The following is a 24,336-nucleotide window of genomic DNA, read 5'->3' as shown; positions in this document are numbered from 1 at the left end:
ATGCTATGTATTTGCCTCTGCACACATGCTGTTTAATATAGATCATATTATACAAATTAAAAAATTGTCAGTGTTTCCAGTCTCACAGAATTTATATAAATAAACTTTTGGAGGAGGTCAGGTACAGAGTCCTTAATATTGATTCTACAGTAGACATTGCTACTACTCTGTTCCTTGTCAAACTATGGATTGTAATATAAGTTTACTAATTAATATGGAATTGTAAGGCTGTGAAATAATAAAAGTTTAACAGGTCACAGAGATCATCTGGTCCAGTCCCTTGGTCTTCAAGCAGGATCTGTTTCAAAACTGGAAATCAAAGTTTCATCAGGTTGCACTAATGATTAACATTACTTAATAAGTTCCAAATCCTCATGTTTTTGCAAACAGAAGTTAGGGGGTGACGAACAGATGTGATCAAATGTCTATCACTGTGTAAAAGTAGTTTGTATTAAGTAAGCAGCTCCTTACAAATGTTTGAGACCTAAGCTTAAAGGGACTCTAGTTACAGTAGAGGTGATTCTATTATTTCTTTTAGTATTTATTGAAAGTGAACTTTTGTTTCCAAATAACTGTGGACTTTTGGAAGGATAGGGCTGTTTAGTTTTGCTGTCTGTATCAAAACGGATTTTATGGAAACTTAGGTAAAACTGAGGGTAAAAAGCAAAAAAAGCAGCATGAGAAAAAAGAAGATATTACTTTCATTTTAGCCTCAAATTTTAGTCTCAAACAGTAGTACTGTTAAAGACTCCTAAAACAATTAGAAAACCATTTGTGTCCCAATAATTGACTTTCCTGATGGATAGTAGCTGACAGCATTTCCCTTTTGTAGACCATAATGATAAATATACTGTGAATAGTAAACACAAATTATTGTTTTCACTTAGAATTTTTCATTTAGAGAGAAATGTGATCAACTGGTGAAGCAGAAAAATACTGCAGTTTAACGCGACATGTGGATCTCAGTACTTGTAGCCCTAAAGCTTGGTTTTTAATAGCTTTTCAGAAGAATTAGAAATTAAAATGGCTTTTTCTCAAAATTTTCTTCAACATTTGAATTGGTGAGTTACTTCAAAAGTAAGGATACTTAGGACTCAGTTAAGAAAGTCCTTTTACGGTCCTGATGAGCAAGGTAAGATGTACATTTTCTGTAGTAGATAACAGGTTTAGTAAGGCCGAGGCATGCAGATTCTTCAGGAAGATTGATTCTTCTAAGGGAAGTCTTAAATACGAGGAATCCCTTTGTGTCAGACTGTTGTAGTTTGCAGGATGCTCATCTCCCAGTAGAAAGAATTATGCCTTGTAAGATATCACTACAGTATAAGGATTTTTCATGAGACAGGAGCCTCATACTTTTTACGGCTAGTGTTGTTACTGGGGCTGGGGCATGCAGAGGGCTGCTTTCTCTTGCTGTATGAAATTGTCCTCTCCCAGTGTTTTAAGATTACACACTCAGAGTATTTGAAGAATAAAAGCTGTAGAAACATTATTTTTTTTTTAATATATATTGCACTGTAGAAGAGAATCTCCCCAATTCTTCATTCAGCAGAAGAGGTTTCCTGCATTGAACATGGCAGGTTTCTGAGTGGAGCAGGTTACTTTCCCATGTCAGGCAATGTGACAGGAGTGCAGATGGTGTGCTGAGCATCTGAACTGGTATCAGCTGGTATGATAACAGTGAAGTCATCACATGAAGCAGGCAGCACATCCCCAGGCCATTACACGGTGTTAATTCTGTGGCTTCAACTTTGCTTGGTTAGTGTGAAATCGGTCTGGGTGGACAAAGATTCTCAAATGTGTACAAGGAGATTGGTCTCAACAAGTGAAAACCAGAAAATTACCACCGTTATTTTTTTGAAATGGCTCTAGCCAAGTGTGAATAAAATACTGTCCCAGGCATCTTCATAAAGCAAACTACTTTCTTCTGTAACACTGTGAAGTGTGCTGAGCATATCCATGCTAAAAAGTGTTCACCATACTAACTGTCAGTATTTGGATGTTTTCTTTGGAAGTATGGGATTTTTGTAAGAAGGATGGCTTTGGGGAAAAGCTAGATGTAAACATATGGGAACTACTGAGTAGGAGTGAAAAGGATATGATATTTGTTGGTATAACAAAAGGAAAATCTCTCAGTTAAAATTTCTTCTGGGGTAATCCTGTAAAGTGGGGTGTGTTAGTTCAACTGTGATACTAGCCACGAGGTACCTAAAAAAACCAAAATTTCCAGTTGCAATATAATTTGTATATGTGGAATCTGCATTTGTGTTCATGCACTTCAGACAATAATTACAAATCTTTGGTCAGATATGCAAATGCATGAGTCCATGTTTTAGGAAAATTTATCATTAATCAAATACACTATGTCACAACACATAGAAACAACTCAGAAAACTATGATTAGTCATCATATCACTTTTTCATCTTTTTTCCTTAACCCAGAGGGTAGACCTTGATATTTCTGTCTAAATATATTACTAAAGACTTTTTCCATTTCTTTTTGTTGTGTACATTGAAGGCTAATATTTGACAGATTTAATATTTTTGCCTCTATATGGCTAAATATGTCCCACAGTGAGAAAGGGACAGATTATGAAATAAAAGTACTTACACACTTTGCATAAATGTGTTATGTAATGGAGTTAATTGTAACTTTCACTTAATAAATAATTCCATAGGCATAAAACTTTAATAATTTTTTTTTTTTGCTAATGCAAAATCTTTTGTGTGTGTGTTATGGTTCAATAATCATTGTAAACTACTTTCAGGACTATGCTTAAGGGTTAAGAGGTTGGCAAAATAACTTCCTTCTTCTGTTGCTCCCTAAAGTTAATGATTAAGCATTTTTTCAACTGCATATTTTAAAAATATGTATTTTGTAGGAAGAAATATTGGTAAATACTCTGGTGCATTGCTTTGTATTAGCCTTCAGAAAGGTTTAGTGTCTTGCACTGAAGATGTGTTGGTACAAAAGATTATGTATTACTTTTGTGGTCAAATTTTACAATGTTTTTAATATATAGTATGAATTCTATAAATAATAAAGCATGTACATAAAAAGCTTGGGTTTCTTATTGAGTGTACTTGATGCAGGTTATAACTAACTAGTAGACAATAATGTAATGTTTGTTATTTTAACAATGGAGTATTTTAGTGACTTGATACAAATGCAGAAAGTGTTAATTACTGATTAATTATCTTTAAGTTTATGGAATACCAGTTATTAATCAATTCTTTATCTGTCTCATACTGTGCAAGACATGCTGGGGGTGGGTATTTGGTTGTAAGGGAGCTGAAGCACCTTTGTGGCAGGGCAGGAATCTTGGCAAGATGCAGTTTGGAAGTATGGCCTTGAGGTCATAGGAGATTTGGCTTCAAGGAGGGTGGCTTGCTCCTTTGCTTGATGTGTGGGAGCCAGAGAACAATTTTAGCATTTGGAAAAGTTTTTAGCATCAAGCTGTTATCTAAGGAAGCACACATGCCCCACCAAGATGTTCAAAAGGACATGAAGTACCTACATGCTGAGGGCTGTCACCTGGATGTGATAGCGGCAGTGTTACTGTGATAAATCACCTTCTGTAATGAGGCAATCAATGGCAAAACCGTAGATTGGCTCTACCTGCTGGGCTGCAGGGGTATTAGTTTAATGCCATGGAGGCCATGTTCATCTCCCAAGACTCATGGTGTACACGTGTAGCTGGTCCCAGTGCACTTTTGATGTCTCACTGTGTTAACTCCCTGGGGATGAGAACCTGCTTTTCTCTGCTGAACTCTCTCCGTGACTGAGTATGTACGAGCAACCACAAGTCTGAACATCACTGAGTTACATGAAGCTTAAATAAGCTGTGATAGGAAAATTCATTTTACCTTCTCCATGATCACTCATCCTTTATCATCCTGAACAGGAAATTAGTCAGATCTTTGGCATCATCAGAACTGCTGGGTCAGCCAATTCCATTTCACATCCTAGGGGAAAGATTGGCAAGGTGTAGGGGGCTGTTGTTCATTGTAACTAGATCTGTTATTACCAGTTTCTTAACATGTCATCCCTTCCACATTACCCAGGTGCTTCTCTTCTGAAGGCTGGTTTGTTCCAAAGAGGGAGATTAGTGACACTGGCCAGTCCAAAACTAAGGAGGCCAAAAGACTGTCAGCCTACTTTCCTTAAATCTGCTAACTACTGAAATGCAGCATTTTCCACAATTGTTTCACTTAGATAATACTCAGGGTACTTTAAGACTTTTTTTGTTTCCTTCCACACGTGCTGCTGTCCTTGTATACCAGTTTAATTTGTCTATTTACAAGCTAAATTAGAAAAATCCTGACAAGTGTCTTTTGCATTGATTTGGTCCCACAGATTTAATAAAAATGCAGGTGTGTGTGAAATTGTTTGTTGTGCCTTTCCAAAATATTTTGACTGACGCAACATTAAGTTTTGTGTCTCTTTTCTGTAGAGGATTCACACCAAATTTTCATAATCACTTCATGTCACCTCACTGTCTGCTAATATTCTTATGTTTTCTTTGTATGTCAGTTATTTACAGTTTAAAATGTCAGCTTTTTTAAGATAGTCACTAACCTCTTACAACCATGGGTATGGCATTATATGTGGTTTTTTAATTATAACAACCTAATTACCATAACTTCTTAATTTCCAAGTTCTCTGGCTCTTATGGATTGCCTTCTCTTTAGTCATAATGTCCTTGGCTGTGTGTCATGAGTAGTGTCCACAATTTTGTGCCAGCATCACTAGGTATGATACTGTTCCTTAGAAGCTTCTGTAATAACTTCCCTCCAAACTGGTCCCATTTGTACACAGCTTGTTATTGCTTCTCTGTTACCTAGTTCATATGCGTTTCATAATTCGAGTCTTAATCCTTATGCTCTCCAGGCTGATAGCATTTCTGAGACCACCAAAACTGACTTGCTCAAATCTGTCTTCTTGTCCAGAGACATAGATTACCTGTGGCTTGGTGTTGCATTTTATTATAGTATATATTATTCAGACCATCCTAATGTGCCTATAGTCATCTGAAGTATTTTTTAAGCACTCAACTTCCTGCTGTTCAGCAAAACAGTATTATCTCAAACAGAGTAGATTTACATGTGTACTTCATATGGATGAAATGTGCCTTGAACTCATTGAAAGTAGTGAATATATCTTCATCTTTAGCAAAGCTAAACTCTAAAGAGCAGAGGGAAGAAAGACCAGGAATAATTCCTGTCCATCTTATTTCTACATTCATTGAAAGTCCAGTTTAGATGAGATGGTCAACAGTTTAGCACTACTGTGGATTTAGGAACAGCTCAAGTGGATGGAGGATTAAGTTTTATGTCTTCCCTGTCAAATGGGAGGAACTGTTTTTAATGCTCAAAGAAAAATTATGTTAATTTTAAAAGCACCATTTGCATTCACTCCTTTAATATATGATAGCCTTGCAATTATAAAGTTGGTTGTTTTGGGCTTTTGTGTATATGTAATAAGAAGCTTCCTTTTTCATTACATCAGTAAACCACAGCAATTACAATGATTTCAGAACTTGCAATGCAAATAATCTTGTGATTGTGTATTGGCTATTGTCCTAGGTTACAATGTAAGGTGTGCCCAAAGTATGTATTCTATCACCATCTACATGAGCTGTTGAAACTAGGTTGGGCAGTGTTTCCCTTGTCCCCTGCCTCCAGACTATCTTCTGTTAATGGCCCATTAATGCCCCGCTGCATGACTCATAGGTAACTCCCTCCAGGAGCTATCTCTGTTTAATGGGCAATCAAGGACCCATTGCAAGACTGAGAAAATTATATCAGCCCATTGTGAGATGCTCCACCCAAGGGGAGGAGCCAAGCATTCCCACCTGGATATAATCTGGGATTTGGGACAGCACAGGCAGCCTTACCCACTGGATTCCCAGAAGACAAGAGCTACCAGACCTTTCTGCAGGAAGAGTGCTTCAACAAGACCACTTCATCTGGACTGCTACCACCACAGTTTCAGGTTGTATTCTGACTCTGTCAATGATCTTTTGTACTATTGCATGTGTTTTATTTTATTTTATTTTACCTTTTTTTCCTCTCCTATTAAATTGTTTTTTCTGACTTAGAGTCTCTCGCTGGTTTTGCCTTCAAGCCAGTACAGCTATTGTCTTTTTCTACTTTGATAATAAAACGTTGTCTTTATTCTGATTTCTTTCTTATAATGTTTTATAATTCCTCCTTGCAGTTCAAAGTTCCTCAGAGCAGGATTAGATCATTAGTATTTCTTGCCAGCTGCTAGTTTCAGCTGGCATGGAAAAAGGCAAGCAGAAGTCTACGCCAGCTTTTGCATTAGTTATGCTGTAAGAATCATTAGGAAGACAGAAAACTATTTAGAAAAGTCACAAAGTCATGAAATATGACAAGACGAAATGTTGGACCTCAATGTATTATATTGAATTGAGGACAAATTCTCCCATTCACTGCTTTCAGTGAATGTAAATTGGTTGTATCATGTCAAACTAAATGTTCATTTGGCAAAATATTATCTCTCTACAGTAATTGGGAGGAGAAGCTGAGGCAGGAGTACAGGACAATAAGGAAATATTGTGATATATCTTCAGCTGGAAGTCCAGGAGTTGTAGATAACAGTGACTGGAGTTTCTCACCGAACTCTGCCTTACTCCTTAAAGTGATCCAAAATTTTCAGCAGCTTCCTTTGCCAGTAAGATCTGTGCTTGAGCTATGTGATTATTTCCTTTTCTGTTTCTGGGTCTTGAGTGCATCTTTCTAAGTGTCATAGTTTTTTATGTGAGGAGGGATGTTACCATTCCTGTCAATTTTTCTTGTGCTCACTTACTCTAACTCCATTGATCTCAGGGTTGGCCCTCTTTGGATTACTCCCTTTTGCCCTAGTTAACTGTTTGTTTAATGATCCAGATGCGTAATCATTGGCTAGCCTTGGTTAGTACCTTTGAACTCACATGGTGGTTGATGACAAACTGCACACCCAGGCCAGAAAGCCAAACATGTCTTGGGTTGCACCCAAAGCAGCATGGGCAGGAGGGGAGGGAGGGGATTCTGCCGCTCTGCTCCACTCTGGAGGACACAAAGTTGATTAGAGGTACAAAGACAGACTGAGAAATTTGGGGCTTCTCACTCTCTAGAGAAGAGAAAGTTTCATGGAGACCTCATAGCAGCCTTCCCCTATTGGAGGCCTACAGGGAAGACAGAGCAACTCCTCAGAAATTGTATTGATAGAATGAAAAGTAATGAGTACAAAATGAAAGAGGAAAAACTTAGGCTAGACGTTAGGAAGAAATTCTCACCTGTGAGGGTGGTGAGATGTTGTAATGCATTGATTGGGTTTATATTGTGTTTCATTGGATTTGTAATGTTTTCTTCCCTGTTTCCCCTTGGAAACTGTATCCCATGGCTTGTCCATGCTCAGCTGCACCCATCCCCCACACTGGAATGTAACCCAACTCTGTTCCATTCCCACCTTATCCCTGATTGGGTAGTGGCTTGTCCCTGCCTCTAGGCCCTTCCCCCCAGGGAAAAAGCCCTGGGATGGGCGCGGCCACTGGCTCTCTGGCACCAGTGGGGATGGGAAAGGAGCTAAGATAGCTCTGGACCAAATAAAGCTATAATCCCCTCCGCTCTCAGACAAAGAGCAGGCTCTTTTCCTTTGCCATCGGCGGTCGTCTGGGTCTCACTAAAGAACCACCACAGCTGGTGCCTAAACTTGGGGCTCGAAGCCACAAGGGGCTCACAGAAAGCTGGAAGAACCATGTGGGGATCACGTGGCCAAGCAATCTCACACAGGCACGTGAGTCATGAAACATAGCAGAGAGACAGACCTGTTAGGCTTAGTGTTCACTGTGGAGTCTCCAAACCACAGGATTCCACAGGCCAGGGCTGTAGCTTTTTTGTTGGGACTTAAAAAACCCATCGGAGTGCTGCAAGGAAGCCCCATGAATGGCAGGCTGCTCCCAGAGAAGGTGACCACATGTTTGTGGAAAGTTGACCCTGGGAACCGAGACTGGAAGCTCTTTTTGCACCAAAAAGTTCAGTCTCAGGCAAAAGGAGTGGCTGGGAAAGAAAGGAAAGATTTGTCTGAACAGTGGATTTTTGGTGAATATTATCTAAGGGAAAAATCTTTTTAAGAGGCAGTACTCTTCAGAGAAAAGGGGTTTTTTTTCCTTTTGGGGAATATTTTTGCTTTCAGAGTAATCTTTCAGAGTGTTTTAATAGCATGTTCCTTTCAGCAGCTGGGGGGGGGGGGTGGGGGGGTGGAAAAGGAAACTGTTTTCCCTTTGGCTCCTTTTTTTTCTCTCCAGCGAGGGTTTTTTTAACTTTCAGTTTCCCAGTCACAGTTAAAGGGGACACAGAAACTTAAAATCTGAGCCAAAAATGGGTGCTAGGCTGTCTGTGTCTCAAAAAGGAGCCTAATATCAAATTTTAAGTGCCATGGATAATGGGGTAACTCATTGTTTGAAGAAACAATTAAATCCATTCAGTGGTTATTTTCTCCGTTTCCACATGTATCATTACAGGAAATAAGCTCCCCAGAATTTTGGGAAGCTGTTGCAAAAAAATTGTCTCAATCAAGCTCTCCTAATGATAAGGAAAAAGCAAATTTTGCTCTTTGGAGCTTGCAGATTTTATTTGCAATGCAAAAACAAAATGAAAAGAAAAAAAAGGCAGTTCTTTGTGGATTTTCCCAGTTTCCTCAGTTTCTCCCTATCCCGACCCCAAAATCCCTTCCCCCAAACCTGATATTCCTCGAGAAACCCCTAAACTTTCCCCAAAACTCCCTTCTTCCCCAGTTTGTAAACCCCGGATTTGGTTTACTTTTGCAGGCAGCCCAAGTGCACAAACCCCCCATCTTAATGAATCCCAAACTAGTCTTAATTCGGAAGGGGGGGGGTCACAAGATGGAGGGGATTCCTTTGTTACCCAAAATGGCTGAAGCCATGTACTCTCGAGTCATGACGAGCCTCTCTCTTTGTTTGTCCCTCCTCCCCACAATCCCATTCACAATCCCTTCCTCTCCCCAGACCCCTCCTTCCCTTCTGTGCTGGCCCCGGCACTGCCCTCTCCTCTGACTCCGCCCCCTACCCTCAAACCTCTGCCTTCCAACTCCTCCCAGTGTGACTCAAGCCTCCAGCCCCTCCCTGCCCCTTCTTCCCACAGTTTCCCCGCCCACAGTCCCAGTTCCCATGGCCCGGAGGGGTGGGTGGGGGAAGCTGGGAACCCGGAAGCAAGAAGTGATCTCAGCTTTTCTGCCACCCCTTTCACATACCGACGGTCAAAAAGGGGGGTACTGTCAACAGTAATGGGGAGCCCTTCCACCAACAAGCGATTCAGAATTTATGCAAAGCTCTGGCGAAATTTGGATGCCAAAGTGAATACTTTCACAGCCTTTCAAAAGCAAATTTAGCAGGGAATCCTATTGTTCCCTTTGACCTCCAGCAGCTTTTTTCTTTCCTCCTTTTGTCCACACAGTTTAGGCTTTGGGACTCTACATGGAAAAAAAGTGTTAAGGGATTTACTTCCGGAGCTTTGGCAAGTTCCAAATAATAATAATAATGACAATAATAATTTGCCAATTCAATTAGAACATCTATATGGTGATGGCGAATGGGTCTCAGCCCTCAAGCAGGCTCAGGGAATTCCTTTAGCTGTTTTGGAGCACATTAAAGATGCTGCATCCAAAGCATTCTTTTCAATCCAGCCCGATGGGCCTTTCCAATCTTACAGTAAAATAAAGCAGCTTCCATCAGAACCTTTTGTAGCATTTGTGGAGCGATTAACCCGAGCTATCGAGTTACAGGCTAAGAATGAAGGAGCCCAAGGACAGGTCCTGGAGGAGATGGCGCTGACCAATGGAAATGAACATTGCAAGGCAACCATCCTCAGCCTCCCCATGGAACCGGCTCCAACCTTAGAAGACATGCTCCACACATGTACCAAGAAGGTTCCCGTCATGACAGCTCACCTTAACCACAGTTCCAGAGATGCGTTCATTTCACCGCAAAGAGCTGCCACAGCAGATGCCATGCCCCCTGTGCTTGTGCCATGGCTGCCACCCAAGAGAAGAATGATGTGTCTCCTCTGCGATCAGGGTGGACATTGGGCATCTCAATGCCCTTTAAAGAAGCAATTTCTGGACTTTTGGGACAATGGGGGTGGGGGGTCTCAAGGGTCTAAAGGGAATTTTTCGAAAACCTAAATTGTGAGCGCCGGCTTGCCCAGTGTGCTGACATAAATAGAGCAAGTCCAAGGAGGGGGGGTGAAAAACTAGAAAATGCAAATGTTCAATTAACTAATCCTACTACAACCAGTTTTGCCTTTCAGCAGAAGTCACCAGATATGACCCTTTCAGATCATGACGTGAGCAGACCCTGTCTAACCACAGAATGTCTCCAAAAGCCTTTTAGGTTGCAACTGACAGAGTCCTTGCACCTAAGTGACACAGACTGGCATTTAGGTTCATTGGATCTACAAGTGCTAGGCTCCTGGCAACATGTTAGCAGTAAGTATGTCATCCTTGGGGACACCAAGTACACACCGAAAGAGATCGAGATCCTTCTGGGTCTTGCCTCATCAAACCGTAAACAACTAGTTCTCTGGCTGCGCTGTGTCCGCCCACCTTTGTTTCTGCCTTAGGGGCAGATAATAGCTCAGGCAATTCCAGCACCTGACCTGTTCCCTGAAAAAATCAGCACAAGGAACAAACACCTTGAGGTTTGCCCCACGCAAGTTATTGGGAGGGACAAACTCATAATAGGGTGTGAAGTCCGTCACAGTGGGGAAGTAGTAAACCTCAAAGCGGTTTTGGACACAGGCACGGATACAACGATTGTACCAGAATGGATGTGGCCCTCACATTGGGAACTGCAAAATGTGGCTGGGCACGTAGAAGGTATAGGGGGGATGAAATGAGCAAAACAATCAAAAAGGGTTGTGCAAATTAAGGGGCCAATTGGACAATTAGCTACACTGCATCCATTTGTTTTAGATTATTCAGAGCCCTTGTGGGGGAGAGACCTGATGGCCCAGTGTGGGGTCACGATTGGCATTCCAGCTGCCCCCTTGGTTCTTCAGGCTGTGGCCACTGAAGTGCGCCCTACCCAGAAACTCAACTGGAAAACTGATTCACCAGTCTGGGTAGAGCAGTGGCCACTTAGTGAAGAAAAATTGAAGGTGCTTCAGGAGCTAGTGGATGAACAGCTAGCTAAAGGCCACATTGTGGAAACCACGTCTCCGTGGAATTCCCCAGTCTTTGTTATAAAAAAGGCAAACAAAGGCAAGTGGCAGCTCCTCCACGATCTCTGTCAAATTAATAATGTCATTGAGGACATGGGTTCTCTCCAAACAGGGATGCCATCCCCAGCGATGCTCCCTCAAAACTGGTATTTGGCAGTTATTGATATCAAAGATTGTTTTTTCCAGATCCCTCTGCACCCTGATGATGCCCCACGTTTCGCCTTCTCACTTCCTACCCTCAACCAAGAAGCCCCGAGGAAAAGATACCACTAGAAATTTCTTCCCCAAGGGATGAAAAACTCGCCATCTATTTGTCAGTGATATCTCTCTTCCCTGCTGTCCCCAGTGCGCGCAGCTGTAGGAGAAGCCATCATCCTGCACTACATGGATGATGTGCTCGTGTGTGCCCCCAATGATGACTTACTGTCACACGTGCTTGACCTGACAATCGATTCTTTGGTTGCTGCAGGGTTCGAGCTTCAGGAGGAAAAGATTCAGAGGATGCTGCCTTGGAGGTACTTGGGTCTGGAGATTGGTAAGCGGACCATTGTGCCGCAAAAATTAGTTGTCAAAAATAACACCAGGACCTTAGCAGATGTCCAGCAGCTGTGTGGGTCCTTAAATTGGGTAAGACCTTGGCTAGGTCTGGCCACTGAAGACCTAGACCCCCTCTTTAATCTTTTAAAAGGGGGAGAGGAGCTAAATTCTCCTAGAATCCTCACCCGAGAGGCAAGAGCAGCTCTAGAAAAGGTACAGGACTGTACGGTCACCAGACAGGCCAACAGGTGCAAATCAGACTTGCCATTTAAATTCATCATTTTAGGCAAATTGCCACACTTACATGGGATGATTTTTCAGTGAGAAAGAGTGGAAAAATCAAAAAAGGACAAAGACTGTAGGGATCCTCTCTCTATCACAGAGTGGGTTTTCCTCAGTCACCACCGGTCCAAAAGAATGACCAGGCCACAGGAACTGATAGCAGAATTGATTCGGAAAGCCAGGACCCAGGTCAGGGAGTTGGCAGAATGTGATTTTGAATGTATTCACATCCCAATTGAGATAAACTTGGGCCAAATCACAAAGGCAATGTTGGAGTACCTGATTCATGAAAATGAAGCTTTGCAGTTTGCTCTGGATAGCTACACAGGTAAAATTTCAATTCATCAGCCTGCTCACAAATTATTTAGAGAACAAATTCAGTTCAAATTATCATTAAAAATGTTCAGAGCAGGAGGCCCTTAAAGGCTCTAACCATTTTTACAGATGCATCCGGAGCCTCTTATAAGTCAGTAATAACGTGAAAAGATCCTCAGACTCAGCAGTGGGAAAAAGATATTGTCGAGGTGGAAGGATTACCTCAGGTAGCTGAGTTGGCTGCAGTTGTTAGAGCTTTTGAAAGGTTTCCTGAACCATTCAACAGGTCACAGATTCGGCCCATGTAGCAGGTGTAGTTTCCAGAGCTGAACAAGCTGTACTGAGTGAGGTCTCCAATTCTGCACTTTTCAACTTGCTCTCAAAACTAGTAAATCTGATCTCCCACTGAGAGCAACAATTTTATGTGATGCACATCAGATCACACACTGATTTGCCAGGATTCATAGCCAAGGGCATCAGAAGGGCTGATGCTCTTGCTGTGCCTGTGGAGATGGCCCCACTCCCAAACATCTTTGAGCAAGCGAAGATCAGCCACCATCTTTTTCACCAGAATGCACCAGGCCTAATCTGCCAGTTCCACCTAACTCGGGAACAGGCTCAGGCAATTGTGTCAACGTGCCCCTCGTGCCAGCAGCACGCACTCCCAGCCCTGAGTGCAGGAACTGACCCCAGGGGATTGAAGAGCTGTGAGGTATGGTAGACAGACATGACACACATCGTGTCCTTTGGTAGGCAAAGGTATGTCCATGTATCTGTAGACACCTTTTCTGGAGCTGTCTATGCTTCTGCCCACACAGGGGAGAAGTCTAGTGATGCCATGAAACACCTAATATGCCAAATCAATAAAAACTGATAATGGACCCACGTACACATGCAAGGAGTTCAGAAGCTTCCTGCAGCAATGGGGAGTGGAGCACAAAACAGGCATCCCCTACTCCCTGACAGGTCAGGCCATCATGGAAAGGACCCACCAAAATCTCAAAAGGGTCCTCAGCCAACAACATCAGTCTCTAAAATTAGAAACACCCCAGATCCAGTGGTCCAAACCCTTGTTCATTCTGAACTTTTTAAACGGCACGTTTGAAAATCTTAACCCACCAACTGAGAGAACTGCTAACTGCAGTTGAAAGCAAAGCCACCAGTAATGGTAAAGGATGCAGCAACCAGGGAAACAGAGGGTCCTCATGATCTACCCACCTGGGGTCGTGGGTACACCTGCGTGTCCGCTGCCTCAGGTCTCAAGTGGGTGCCAGCCAAGTGGGTGAAACCTTTCATCCCTAAAACTGCAAAGCCCCCTGCAGAGGGCCCACAAGTGGCCAGTGCTGCCTGGAGGAGGAGAAAGCACCAAACCCTCTCCTAATTATCCCTTAACAGTGTTTTTCTGGACAGTTTGTTTGCACTAAAGGTCATTTTTTTCTTCTCCAACTTTAGAGGTGCTCAAGGTCTGAATTCTGAGCATCTCCCACGGACTGAGCCTTCCTCCTTCTCAATTTAATAAGAAAGGGGGAAATGTTGTAATGCATTGATTTGGTTTATATTGTGTTTCATTGGATTTGTAATGTTTTCTTCCCTGTTCCCCTTGGAAACTGTATCCCGTGGTCTGTCCGTGCTCGGCTGTGCCCATCCCCCACACTGGAATGTAACCCAACTCTGTTCCATTCCCACCTTATCCCTGATTGGGCAGTGGCTTGTCCCTGCCTCTGGGCCCATCCCCCCTGGGAAAAAGCTCCAGGACGGGCTGGGCTGCTGGCTCTCTGGTGCCAGTGGGGATGGGAAAGGAGCTGAGATAGCTCTGGACCAAATAAAGCTATAATTTCTCCGCCCTTCCCCCACCCCGGACAAAGAACAGGCTCTTTTCTTTTGCCACTGGTGGTCCTCTGGGTCTCTCTAAAGAACCACCACAGTGGGACACTGGGATGGGTTGTCCAGGGAGGTTGTGGATATCCCAACCCTGACACTGTTAAAGGCCAGGTTGGATAATGCTTTGAACAACCTGGTCTAGTGGAAGATATCCCTGCCCATGGAAGTGGTGTTGGAAATAGATGATATTTAAGGTCCCTACCAACCCTTAACATTCTATAATTCTGTATTATCATTATCAGATGGGCCAATATTGAAAAGGTGCCTGTCCACAGGCTTCAAGATGCTGGTGTGCTATGAACACAACCATGTAATGAAGCTTCTGATTCACTCTAGACTTGTCCTCATGCTATTTGCTTTTCCTTTCATCACTACTGAACCTCCATGTGACACCTGCACAGAATTGCCTACTGTGTGGACTAGGTTCTCTTTCTGGAGTCCTAATAGCTTGCACAGTCTGACATTCTTCGGGTAGAGTTAGGATTGTGTTCCTCACATGTACTTTGCATTTACCTACACAGAATTTATTCTGGAATTTTTTTACCTTGCCATTCAAAATCATGAAAACTTTTGCAGGAAGGTTTATTCTTACCACGCTGAATTATTTTAATTTATAGCAAATAAATTTTGCCATTTCTCAAACTCACCTCCTTTGCCAGATAATTTATGATGTAATTTATGATATAATATTTTTCATTTCAGACTCTCACACAAGTCCATTTTCCAGGAAATTTTATCATCCTTCCCTTTGCCTCCTGGGCTTGACCATCTTGCTTAGAAATTCCAAAGCAAATTTAGGATCAAGTTGAATTGCTTTCATTTAGATGTTAATAAGGTGAATTGAATTGTAAAAAGACTTCTTTTTCTTGCAACATTGAGAAAAAAAATTCTGCACAGATTAAAGCAGGCTGTCTTCAGGAAGTGCTGATGCTTTCAGTGTAATGTTTTGCTTTCTCCAAAACCAAACAATGTTCTGTTTTCTCCAAACTGGGATCTATTAAAAGTTTTCAGTAACATAACTGAAAATGGATTAGTACAGTTTTGCATATATGTGATGTTACTGCATTACTGAGTTGATTGAATTTTTTTTTCATTGCTACTTTTAATCTGTTGTTGATTATCGAAAGTGAATTCAGTATTATAATGGAGTACATATTCTGTCCATGATTTCAGTGGAGCATATCAAATACACCCAGGTATCTGAAACTGGAATGTGTGAAAAATGCAGTATTTCTGTCAACAGAATATTTCTGTTAAATAAGTGCTGCTAATGAATCTCCTGTAAAGCTGATTTTGGAATAAGTCAAGGGTGACAGAAGAATTTGCGCAGTTGGAGGACAGCATTTAGCTTTGCAGCAATAATATGTCATTTGTTGCAAATCTTTTGGATAAAGTGCATTTTTCTAATTTACATAAAACTTTAATGTACTTAACTATGAAAAATCATGTACTTTATATGTAATTTGTAAAGGCATTAATGTTTACAAATGTGTAAATTTAGTCATTGTTTCATTTATACTGAAATAACATTATTCATTAGACAACTTGGAAAAGAAAGCCACCCAAACCACTTCCCCTTCATTCTTCTGTTTTCAACATTTTCTTCATCATCCTGTAAGGGGACTTTACTGTGAAATTCTAAATGTAAAAATCATGCCTTCAGCTTTTTGCAGAAAAAAATGGACAATAAAAAAGCAAAGTCACCTTGCAGAGCTCACAACATACAATTTAAAGTAAAACAGACGAGGAGGGAAGTGCAACTTATAACTGGAGAGCTGAAAATCTAGCCAGATCAGCTGTTTTTCATTATTCAAAATGTAAATCATAGAGCGAGAAGAGAAAATTGCTTTTCCAAAGAGCAGATATCATCACCCAGCTCTTTCCTAGACACTGTTTTCCCTTTCAGTCTCTAATCCACCTGTACTGCCAGTGACCATCTCTAGTCCTCAAGGAAGCCATATTTCAGTTTTACTAGCACTGTTAGTTAAAACACTAACAGGCCTGATTATGTTTGTTCCTGATCTCTGTGATTACAAAGAAATCACCCATACCCTCATGTCCCTGGTTCATCTCATCTCATGTAACCAGCAAAATACCCACATTTCAAGACAGAACAAATGTTCTCAGATAGCTTTAGGTAGGAATTCTGTGAATAATGAGTCATGTTGTCACTTTGTATGTTTTTCCACATTCATTTTCACTTAAAATAACAGAGGTACCTGTTTTATTAGAGGCAAATTTAACATAGCTTAAGGTATTTCTCAGAATGTGTCTGTTGCTTTTCTACATTTATAAGACTTGCCTCAAAAATTTTAATCTGAGTAATAGTAGCAACCGTGTTTGCTCAAAAAGAAGCATTTGGGGTCTGAATGAGATGAGGGGGCACTCTAGAAGTTTTATATTAAAGTTCTGTTTTTCTAAATGTGACAATGTTTATGTCTTGTACATAGTAATCAATTTTACGTAGCTTTCATGATTCTTAGCTTTGTTAGGTGTTACTTTACATTTATTACTCTATTCTTAATATTACTTCCAGTAGCAGAACTTTTGTTCTTGAAAGAATTGAAGTAAAATGAGCTAAATGTTTTGAATCTGATATTCTGTGCAATCAGAACTTACCTCTCTTGATTTCTTCAGTGTATAAAAGAAAATGTCAATACCCATCTCAGAATCTGATCACAGCTCAAGTTTACAACACATTCTTGAACAACATTTTCTATCTAATTAGCACTTTTTCCTTATGTATTAATTACAGACCAATCTGTTTGTTGATAAAAAAAGCCCAGCCTTTTCTTCTTTATCTGCTAGTCCTGGGAAACAATGCTGTGGAGTTAGTAGGTGTTAGCAAAGAGCAGCAGGTTTGAAATATATTTATGATGTCAAAATTTTACTACTCCATGTAATTTCCCATTTAAGAATAAATACTCATCACATTAAGCAGAGCTAAGTTGCCTTCTTGGGAGGAAACTGAGTGAAAAATAGTTTTATGATTTGCTGATAGTTTAGTTGTCAGCAAGGAAAGTATGAAGCGCAGATACTTTGGATCCTAGACCTGTCAGCCATAAAATGTATCTATTCACTATATCATAACTACTAATTTGACAGAAGTAGAATGTCTTTTCTTGCTACAGAAATAAATTGGAAATCACTATCACAATTGACGCAATTGATTAATATTAGTCGAGTAATATTAACCTATTATACATGTACCTTGCAAAATGTGTATTCAAATGATTTTGTTTAAATTACTGAATTCTCTGTCAACGTGAAAAGAAAAGTTTTGTTAAGGACATTCAGTTTTTGAATGTTAAGCAGCATTAACTATTTGCATACATCAGTGCAATCAGCTTTGTGTTCCATTGACACAAATACACAAATGCTCTTTAAAAATTGTGAATGTTGCTATCCTTTCATTAAGGATCTGTGTTAAATGAGGTTTAGATTGAAGTGAAGACAGTAGTTCGTGCATAGCACTTATGAACTCAGAAATATTACCCACAGACCTATGCCTAAGCATTTCCCTTAGTTCTGCAGTTGGATAAAGTGGAGATAAACCCAAGATAGCTGACTTTCTCTTTAGACAGAGAACAATATTTGTTTACTGTGTACTATGCCAAAAAAATAACCATGATCTATAAGAATTGGTAATGATACTGGTACCAATGTGAGTCCCTTTTTTGGGCTGAAGTACTACAACTTAATGTCTCTTTCCCCTTATACCCCTCTCTCCCTTTTTCTAGATGCAGCACTTGTTCCACGAAAACTATGAACACAACCGCAAGGGTTACATTCAAGATCTTCACAACAGCAAGATCCACACAGCCATAACACTTCATCCAAACAAAAGACCAGCCTACCAATATAGGCTACACAATTACATACTGAGTCGCAAAATTTCCGAACTGCGCCATCGGTCCATCCAGCTCCATCGAGAAAGTGTTGTGATGAGCAAGCTCAGTAACACTGAAGTAAATAAGGAAGATCAGCAACTGGGAGTGGTGCCGTCTTTCAATAATTTCCAGCCACATGAAAGGGATGAAGTCATTGAGTGGGAGTTCCTGACAGGAAAGTTTCTTTACTCAATGGTGGAGAACCAGCCACCCCGGCAGAGCCTGAGCAGCGTCCTGCAGGCTGCACTGGATGATACTGTGATGCAGGTCATGGAAATGATAAATGAGAACTCCAGATCTAGAGGAAGGCTCATTGACTTCAAGGAAATACAGTATGGGTACCGCAGGGTAGACCCTCTGCATGGAGTAGAGTACATCCTGGATTTACTGCTTTTATACAAAAGGCACAAAGGAAGGAAAGTTACAGTTCCAGTGAGACGCCACACTTACCTTCAGCAATTGTTTAGCAAACCTTTCTTCAAAGAAGCAGAGGAGCTGGATGTGAAAAGCTTTCTGGAGAACACCAACACTGACACTCAATCCTTCTCTTTCCTTTCAAATTCTTTAAGGATGTTTTCCTCATCATTCCAAGGCACCAAAGACATTGGGAGACACAGTGACAAGAAAATACATATTCTTGTCCCTATCACAGGAAGATTTGATACTTTCTCAAGATTTATGGATAATTTTGAGAAGACTTGTCTGATTCCTAAACAGAACATAAAGTTGGCAATAATTCTCTTCAGTTCTGAGTCGGGACAAGACTCTAGCAAACACATAGAGCTAATGAAAGAATACAGCATTAAGTATCCCAAGGCGGATATGACCCTGATTCCAATGTCGGGAAAGTTTTCTAGAGGTTTAGGTCTTGAGATGGCCTCCTCTCAGTTTGACAATGACACTTTGCTGCTGTTTTGTGATGTTGATCTTGTATTCACATCAGACTTCCTCCAGCGATGCAGAGATAACACTATTCAGGGAGAACAGGTTTACTACCCTATCATCTTCAGCCAATATGATCCAAAGGTAATATATGGAGGCAACCCTCCAGCCAACAGTAGTTTTGTTTTCACAAAAAGAACTGGATTTTGGAGGGAGTATGGATTTGGAATTACCTGTATTTACAAAAGTGATCTACTTACTGCTGGTGGATTTGATACCTCGATTCAAGGCTGGGGACTTGAGGATGTAGATCTCTTTACTAAAGTGATAACATCTGGCTTGAAGGCTTTCAGAAGTCAGGAAGTAGGAGTTGTCCATATTTTTCATCCTGTTCAGTGTGACCCCAATTTAGATCCGAAACAATATAAAATGTGCTTAGGATCCAAAGCAAGTACGTTTGCCTCTACCATGCAGCTCGCTGGACTCTGGCTACAGAAACATTTGGGTGTCAGGTACAATTGGACTCTCTCCTGACAACTCAGCCTATTTGGCTTTTTAGGGAAGTTTACCTCATTGCTATTATTTGATTTTGCTGTCGTAATTTTAAACTCTCTCCTTGTAGTCTTCCAAAGACTGTTGACCTCAAATGGGGTGACTCTGCTCTTCACTGATGTTTCTTATACCTACTGAACTGATAAGGTGAATTCCTTCATATTTCCCTAATTTGAAATTCAGTCTGGTCATGGAAATCATACAAGCCCATGAAGCATATTCGTCACAAGAGACTGTATTAGAAGAATGTTGTCTTTCAGTTTTTGGATTCAGTATCATCTTAGTTGCATTTTTCGGATTTGATGTGATACAAATATTTACTGGTGAAGGTACCACAAAAGTGCTTTATGCTTCTTCTGGGGATGGAACTCTAAGATAAACTTGAGTTTTATAATTTATATGGAGACTTATATGTATAAAGGCTACTTTTCTTCATATTTAGAATTTTTTAAGTAAATGAATAACTATAATTGTACCTTTATTTTTTAAAAAAAGAGTAAAGCTGAGGAGCTACTTGCAAATACAACTGGTACTGGCTACCAAGGTCCTTAAATGTCTTATTATGAAAACTTGACTCCTTGTTATTCAGTTAAAGTGTAAATGAACTTTATTTTCACAACAAACAGGATTTAATCAAATGTTCATGTATGCTTTGAAGATTTTTGAGCCAGCATCCTTGATTTGCAGGCAAGAAGAAACTATGACTCAACATTAATGATAAAGTGCAAGCATACAGTGTTCTTACTTTGAAACACATAGGTTGCTCTTTCTCTTTTTAAAATGGGTCCCTATTACATAATTTTCTTTTACATTCCTTTCATAAGGTTGCACTTCTGTGCAGTTAAAAGTTAAAGCTCTATTCTTTGTTTTACATTTTGCATGAATATTGGTATTCAGTAGCAACTTACTGTTAAAATTAAAGTAACTGTAGAATAGTTATTTAAGTTTCAAAATTTACTATTGCTGGTCAAAGTTTCTTGCCAATATATTTATATTAGTGGAGGTTATAAGACTGTGTTCAGATTTATCTCTTCAAGCAGCCTGAAGTTGTCATATTGTGGATTCATGAAGTAAAGTATTTAAAGTAATTCCAACAGGAGAAATAATAAAATAAATTTCTGTATTTTAAAGTAACATTTATATAGGGATATATATGTGTGTGTGCACGTGTGTGTATATCCCTATATATATGGATATATAGAGAGAGTAATTTCAAAGTATGTTCCACTTTTCAGTTCAGGCAGTGATTTGTTACAGTCATTGTTATTTTTGCCACATGCTTGGAGCATTTCATGTTATACTGTGGTAAGAGCTTAGAGACATTCAGGAAGCCATCAGAATTCAGCTAAAGTTAAGTTATTCCAATGGGTATATCTAATAACCTCAGTACCCTTGATTTCACCCTATATTTCAAACAGAGCTGGGCAAGAAAATGATTTAAGTTTTTCAGCTGTAACTGACTGTTTCTATGTTTCCTTAAAAAGAAGAAGAAAAAAAAAAAAAATCAAAACCAAAAACACCCCACAAAACCCCCCAAAAAACCAAACCCCCAAAACAACTAAGAGATTGGAATTCACTGGCACATCTGTTTGTGTGAGGATATCCAGATAATTTCCTAAGACATGACGAGGGTATGTAGGTTAGTTAATGTCTCTTATCTGTGGTTCTCTGTTCTAGACTGGCTGCCAAAGGAAAAGGCAACCCTGACAAGGATTGAGTAAACTCAGAATTAAGGGGTTGGCCATAGTTTGTTGTGTGCTTTCAAAAAAGGCCATTCCCTTGCCCTGGACAAAGTAGTAACTGTGGTAGATGAGAACCAGCCCTCCTCAAGCAGAGCTCCTGGCGTATTTTTTTCCTGGAGGCTCTTGCCTTCCTAGCCCAGTATTTTTAGCTCAAATGTCTGTCAAAAGAAAAATTCAGTGTCACTTATAATATAATTCTTGGAAATTGCTCTTCAAATTGAGTGCAAAAGTCACTCTTCATTCATTAAAAAAGCCAGCAACAAGGAACATGATATATTTTTAAAATCTCAATTAACCAATGCAACTCAGATTATAAATATCAAAAACTGATTGTTGACAAATGTTTGTGATTATTTCATAAACAAGAAAAAACCTAATGACTTTCAAAGGCAACTAAGGAAATCGTTGTCTACTGGGATGTATCCCAGTACTTATTTCAATTACTTAACTTAGTGGCCAGAAAGTATTTGCTCAGATCAAAGTAAAATAGTAGACTAGAACAAGCAATGAAACCAATCATTCAATGGGGATAAAGATGTATGCAGAGGGCTTGCAGGATCAGGTCCTACATGATATAAGCAAAATGCTAGTATTTACCAGTACAAATATTTATTTAGTGTCTTGACTGATTCATTTGTTTATATGATGAATTACTTTGTTTAAAACCTGATTATAAATGTTTATTATGAAAGATTGCGTTTTCTTTTGAAATAACTATCCTGAGATAACTTGAGAACTTGTGTTAGTTTGTCTAAGGAATAATATGCCTTCTAAGGAGATCATATTAAAAGGGAAAAAAACCACAAAAGTGTTAGAGTAATGTATGTATAGATTAAGACAGGAATATGTGTGTTAATCAACAGTTTGCTTTTTTCTAGTCTGAATCATAATCTTGATTTTAAAATGAAATTTCTATGTGTATAATGTCCCTTTGTAGAAGTGTGACAAGTGAATTCACAATAGAACGTAACAACCAATATTTCCCTCCCTCCCCTGGGAATAGTTTTCCTGGCTTCATTGCTGAGAACTGGGTTGTGAACAGCTCACACTTTGGCTTTTCAGACACAGCCATTCTTTAAAAAAATCTCATCATTCACTACTCAGAAACCTCAGAAATGCCCAAACCACTGCATCATGGCCTGTTCTCCCAGTCACAGTGTTTAATTTAACAGAGCATTTGCATCTCCTGGATGAAGGAAAAACATCATGCTGGGCTTTCTAAGACTTGATGAGTGTTTCTCTGCATCAAGGTACTGGTTCTCAAACTGAAGAAAAGCAGAAGGCATGGGGAAGGTGTGAGGCTCAGCCACAGGAGTTGACACCTTGTGCCCAAGTCATCCCTGTGCTGTCACCTGTACCTGTCTTGGAGCTGTGAGTTGGTAGCTCAAGCCAGCACAGAAGAGTGGTGCTTGCTGCCACCAGCTGCTCTGGAGAAACAAAAGAGTAATTTTAATCAGGGAGGAATGAAAGAAGGGTCCCAAACTGAGGATTCATTGAGTGGGGTGGCAGGTTGTTTTGTGCAGATCATGCTGTTTACTGTTCCCAGGGGAAAAGAGAGTCTGATCCCAGACCTCTTCTCTGTTTGCTCTCAAGGGGCATTGAAGAAAGGGGCAAAACTTCATGAGGCTCATGGGCCTTCATTGTGTACTTGGGTCCTACCACATCATGGGACATGTTGGAGGAAAAGGTGCCACATGGTCTTCCCAAAAAGCAGTATAGAGAGAGGCATCTTCGGCACTCACCAAAGACCAGGTGTGCACCAAACTGCTCTCTGGAGCCTTTGTTCTACTGTGTGCTTGATAATGCCTCAAGATCCTAGCAAAAAATAACAGTGCTGGTAAAATGACTCCTACGAGTGTACTGCACATCCTCAGTAACTGTGGAGAGTTGCAAGCAGCATGAGTTAAAAGCCCCTTCTTTTAAACAGAAGCAAACAAACAATTTAAACTTCTTTTAATGTCTCAAGTAATCACTGCAATGACTTCTTAAGATGTAGTTTGCTACATGAAACATTTTGCTTCGAAGAATGATTCCAGTTTTCAGATACAAAAAAACCCCTACCTGTGTAACCTATATCTGATTTTCCTGCAACTTGAGGTCAGTTAGAATTTATGGAAAAACCAGGGACTAGAAATTGGTGAGTCACTTACTAGGGGAAAGGTTTCTGTTTCTGCTGTATTTTTAAAGGAGAATCAAATCAGGAGGGAAAAAAACCCCAAACTTATGTTAGATACACACAAAAATCACCCATGATGTTAAGTAGTAGTGATAACTGTGGTCCTAAACGGCAACAAAATGAGATGTTTCACTAAGTCTATTTAAAGTAACTGAATATCACTGAAAGTTATCATCTGTTATACATCTGTAAGTAACATGTGTAATCCATTTTTAATTCATTTTTTTAGAATAATTTTAATTTTCTTCCATCAGCAGTTATTCACTTGATTAATTAGATGGCTTGTCATGACTCACTCTCAATTTCCTATTTTTCTTTTTCTTGGGTCTTCCCATTTGCAGTACGTATTACTATGGAACTGAAACCTTTTGAGCTAGCAATATTTCTGTTATAGTTTTATGATTTCACTTCCCTGCAAAAGTGCTGAACTAGAATATTTTAGTGAGTGAGTTTCCAGGCCTATTTCAAATTGTTTCAATTTGCCTGTCACTGTATGTTAAAAGTGTTCTGAATATTATTACTTCATTTTGTCCTCTGGTCTCCTTCATACCAGAATCGCTCCAAAGCAAGGAAATGCAAAAACTTTGTAATGCTAGTATCTAGGAAAACTATCAGAATTTGGATATTTGTGTGATATATTTTTTTGTTGTTTTTTGCTTTCAAGTCTTTTATCTCATGTTTCAGAGTCTTACTTGCCAGTTCTGTAATATTAATAAAAGAAATAATGGTTATTAAGATGTAAGGCAGCACATATATTACCTTCACCCAACAAACTGTCATTTTACATAACAGATATTTTCTAGTCACCTTATTATTCAACAGATTTTGCTATTTATAG

The 24,336-nt window shown here is 39.9% G+C and overlaps 1 protein-coding gene across 1 annotated transcript in view; it reads left to right on the top strand.

Moving 5' to 3' along the window:
* Nucleotides 1-20,691, top strand: part of CHSY3 (chondroitin sulfate synthase 3) — a 152,326-nt gene extending 131,635 nt beyond the window's left edge. Inside the window, exon 3 of the mRNA XM_040091085.1 lies at nt 17,997-20,691. Coding sequence (XP_039947019.1) covers nt 17,997-19,562 — 1,566 coding nt within the window. The 3' untranslated portion in view covers nt 19,563-20,691. The remainder of the gene's footprint in view (nt 1-17,996) is intronic.
* Nucleotides 20,692-24,336: the final 3,645 nt, after the last annotated feature.

The sequence above is a fragment of the Hirundo rustica genome, chromosome Z (assembly GCF_015227805.2).
Source record: "Hirundo rustica isolate bHirRus1 chromosome Z, bHirRus1.pri.v3, whole genome shotgun sequence".
NCBI lineage: Eukaryota > Metazoa > Chordata > Aves > Passeriformes > Hirundinidae > Hirundo > Hirundo rustica.
This window is presented reverse-complemented; position numbering and strand designations above follow the sequence as displayed.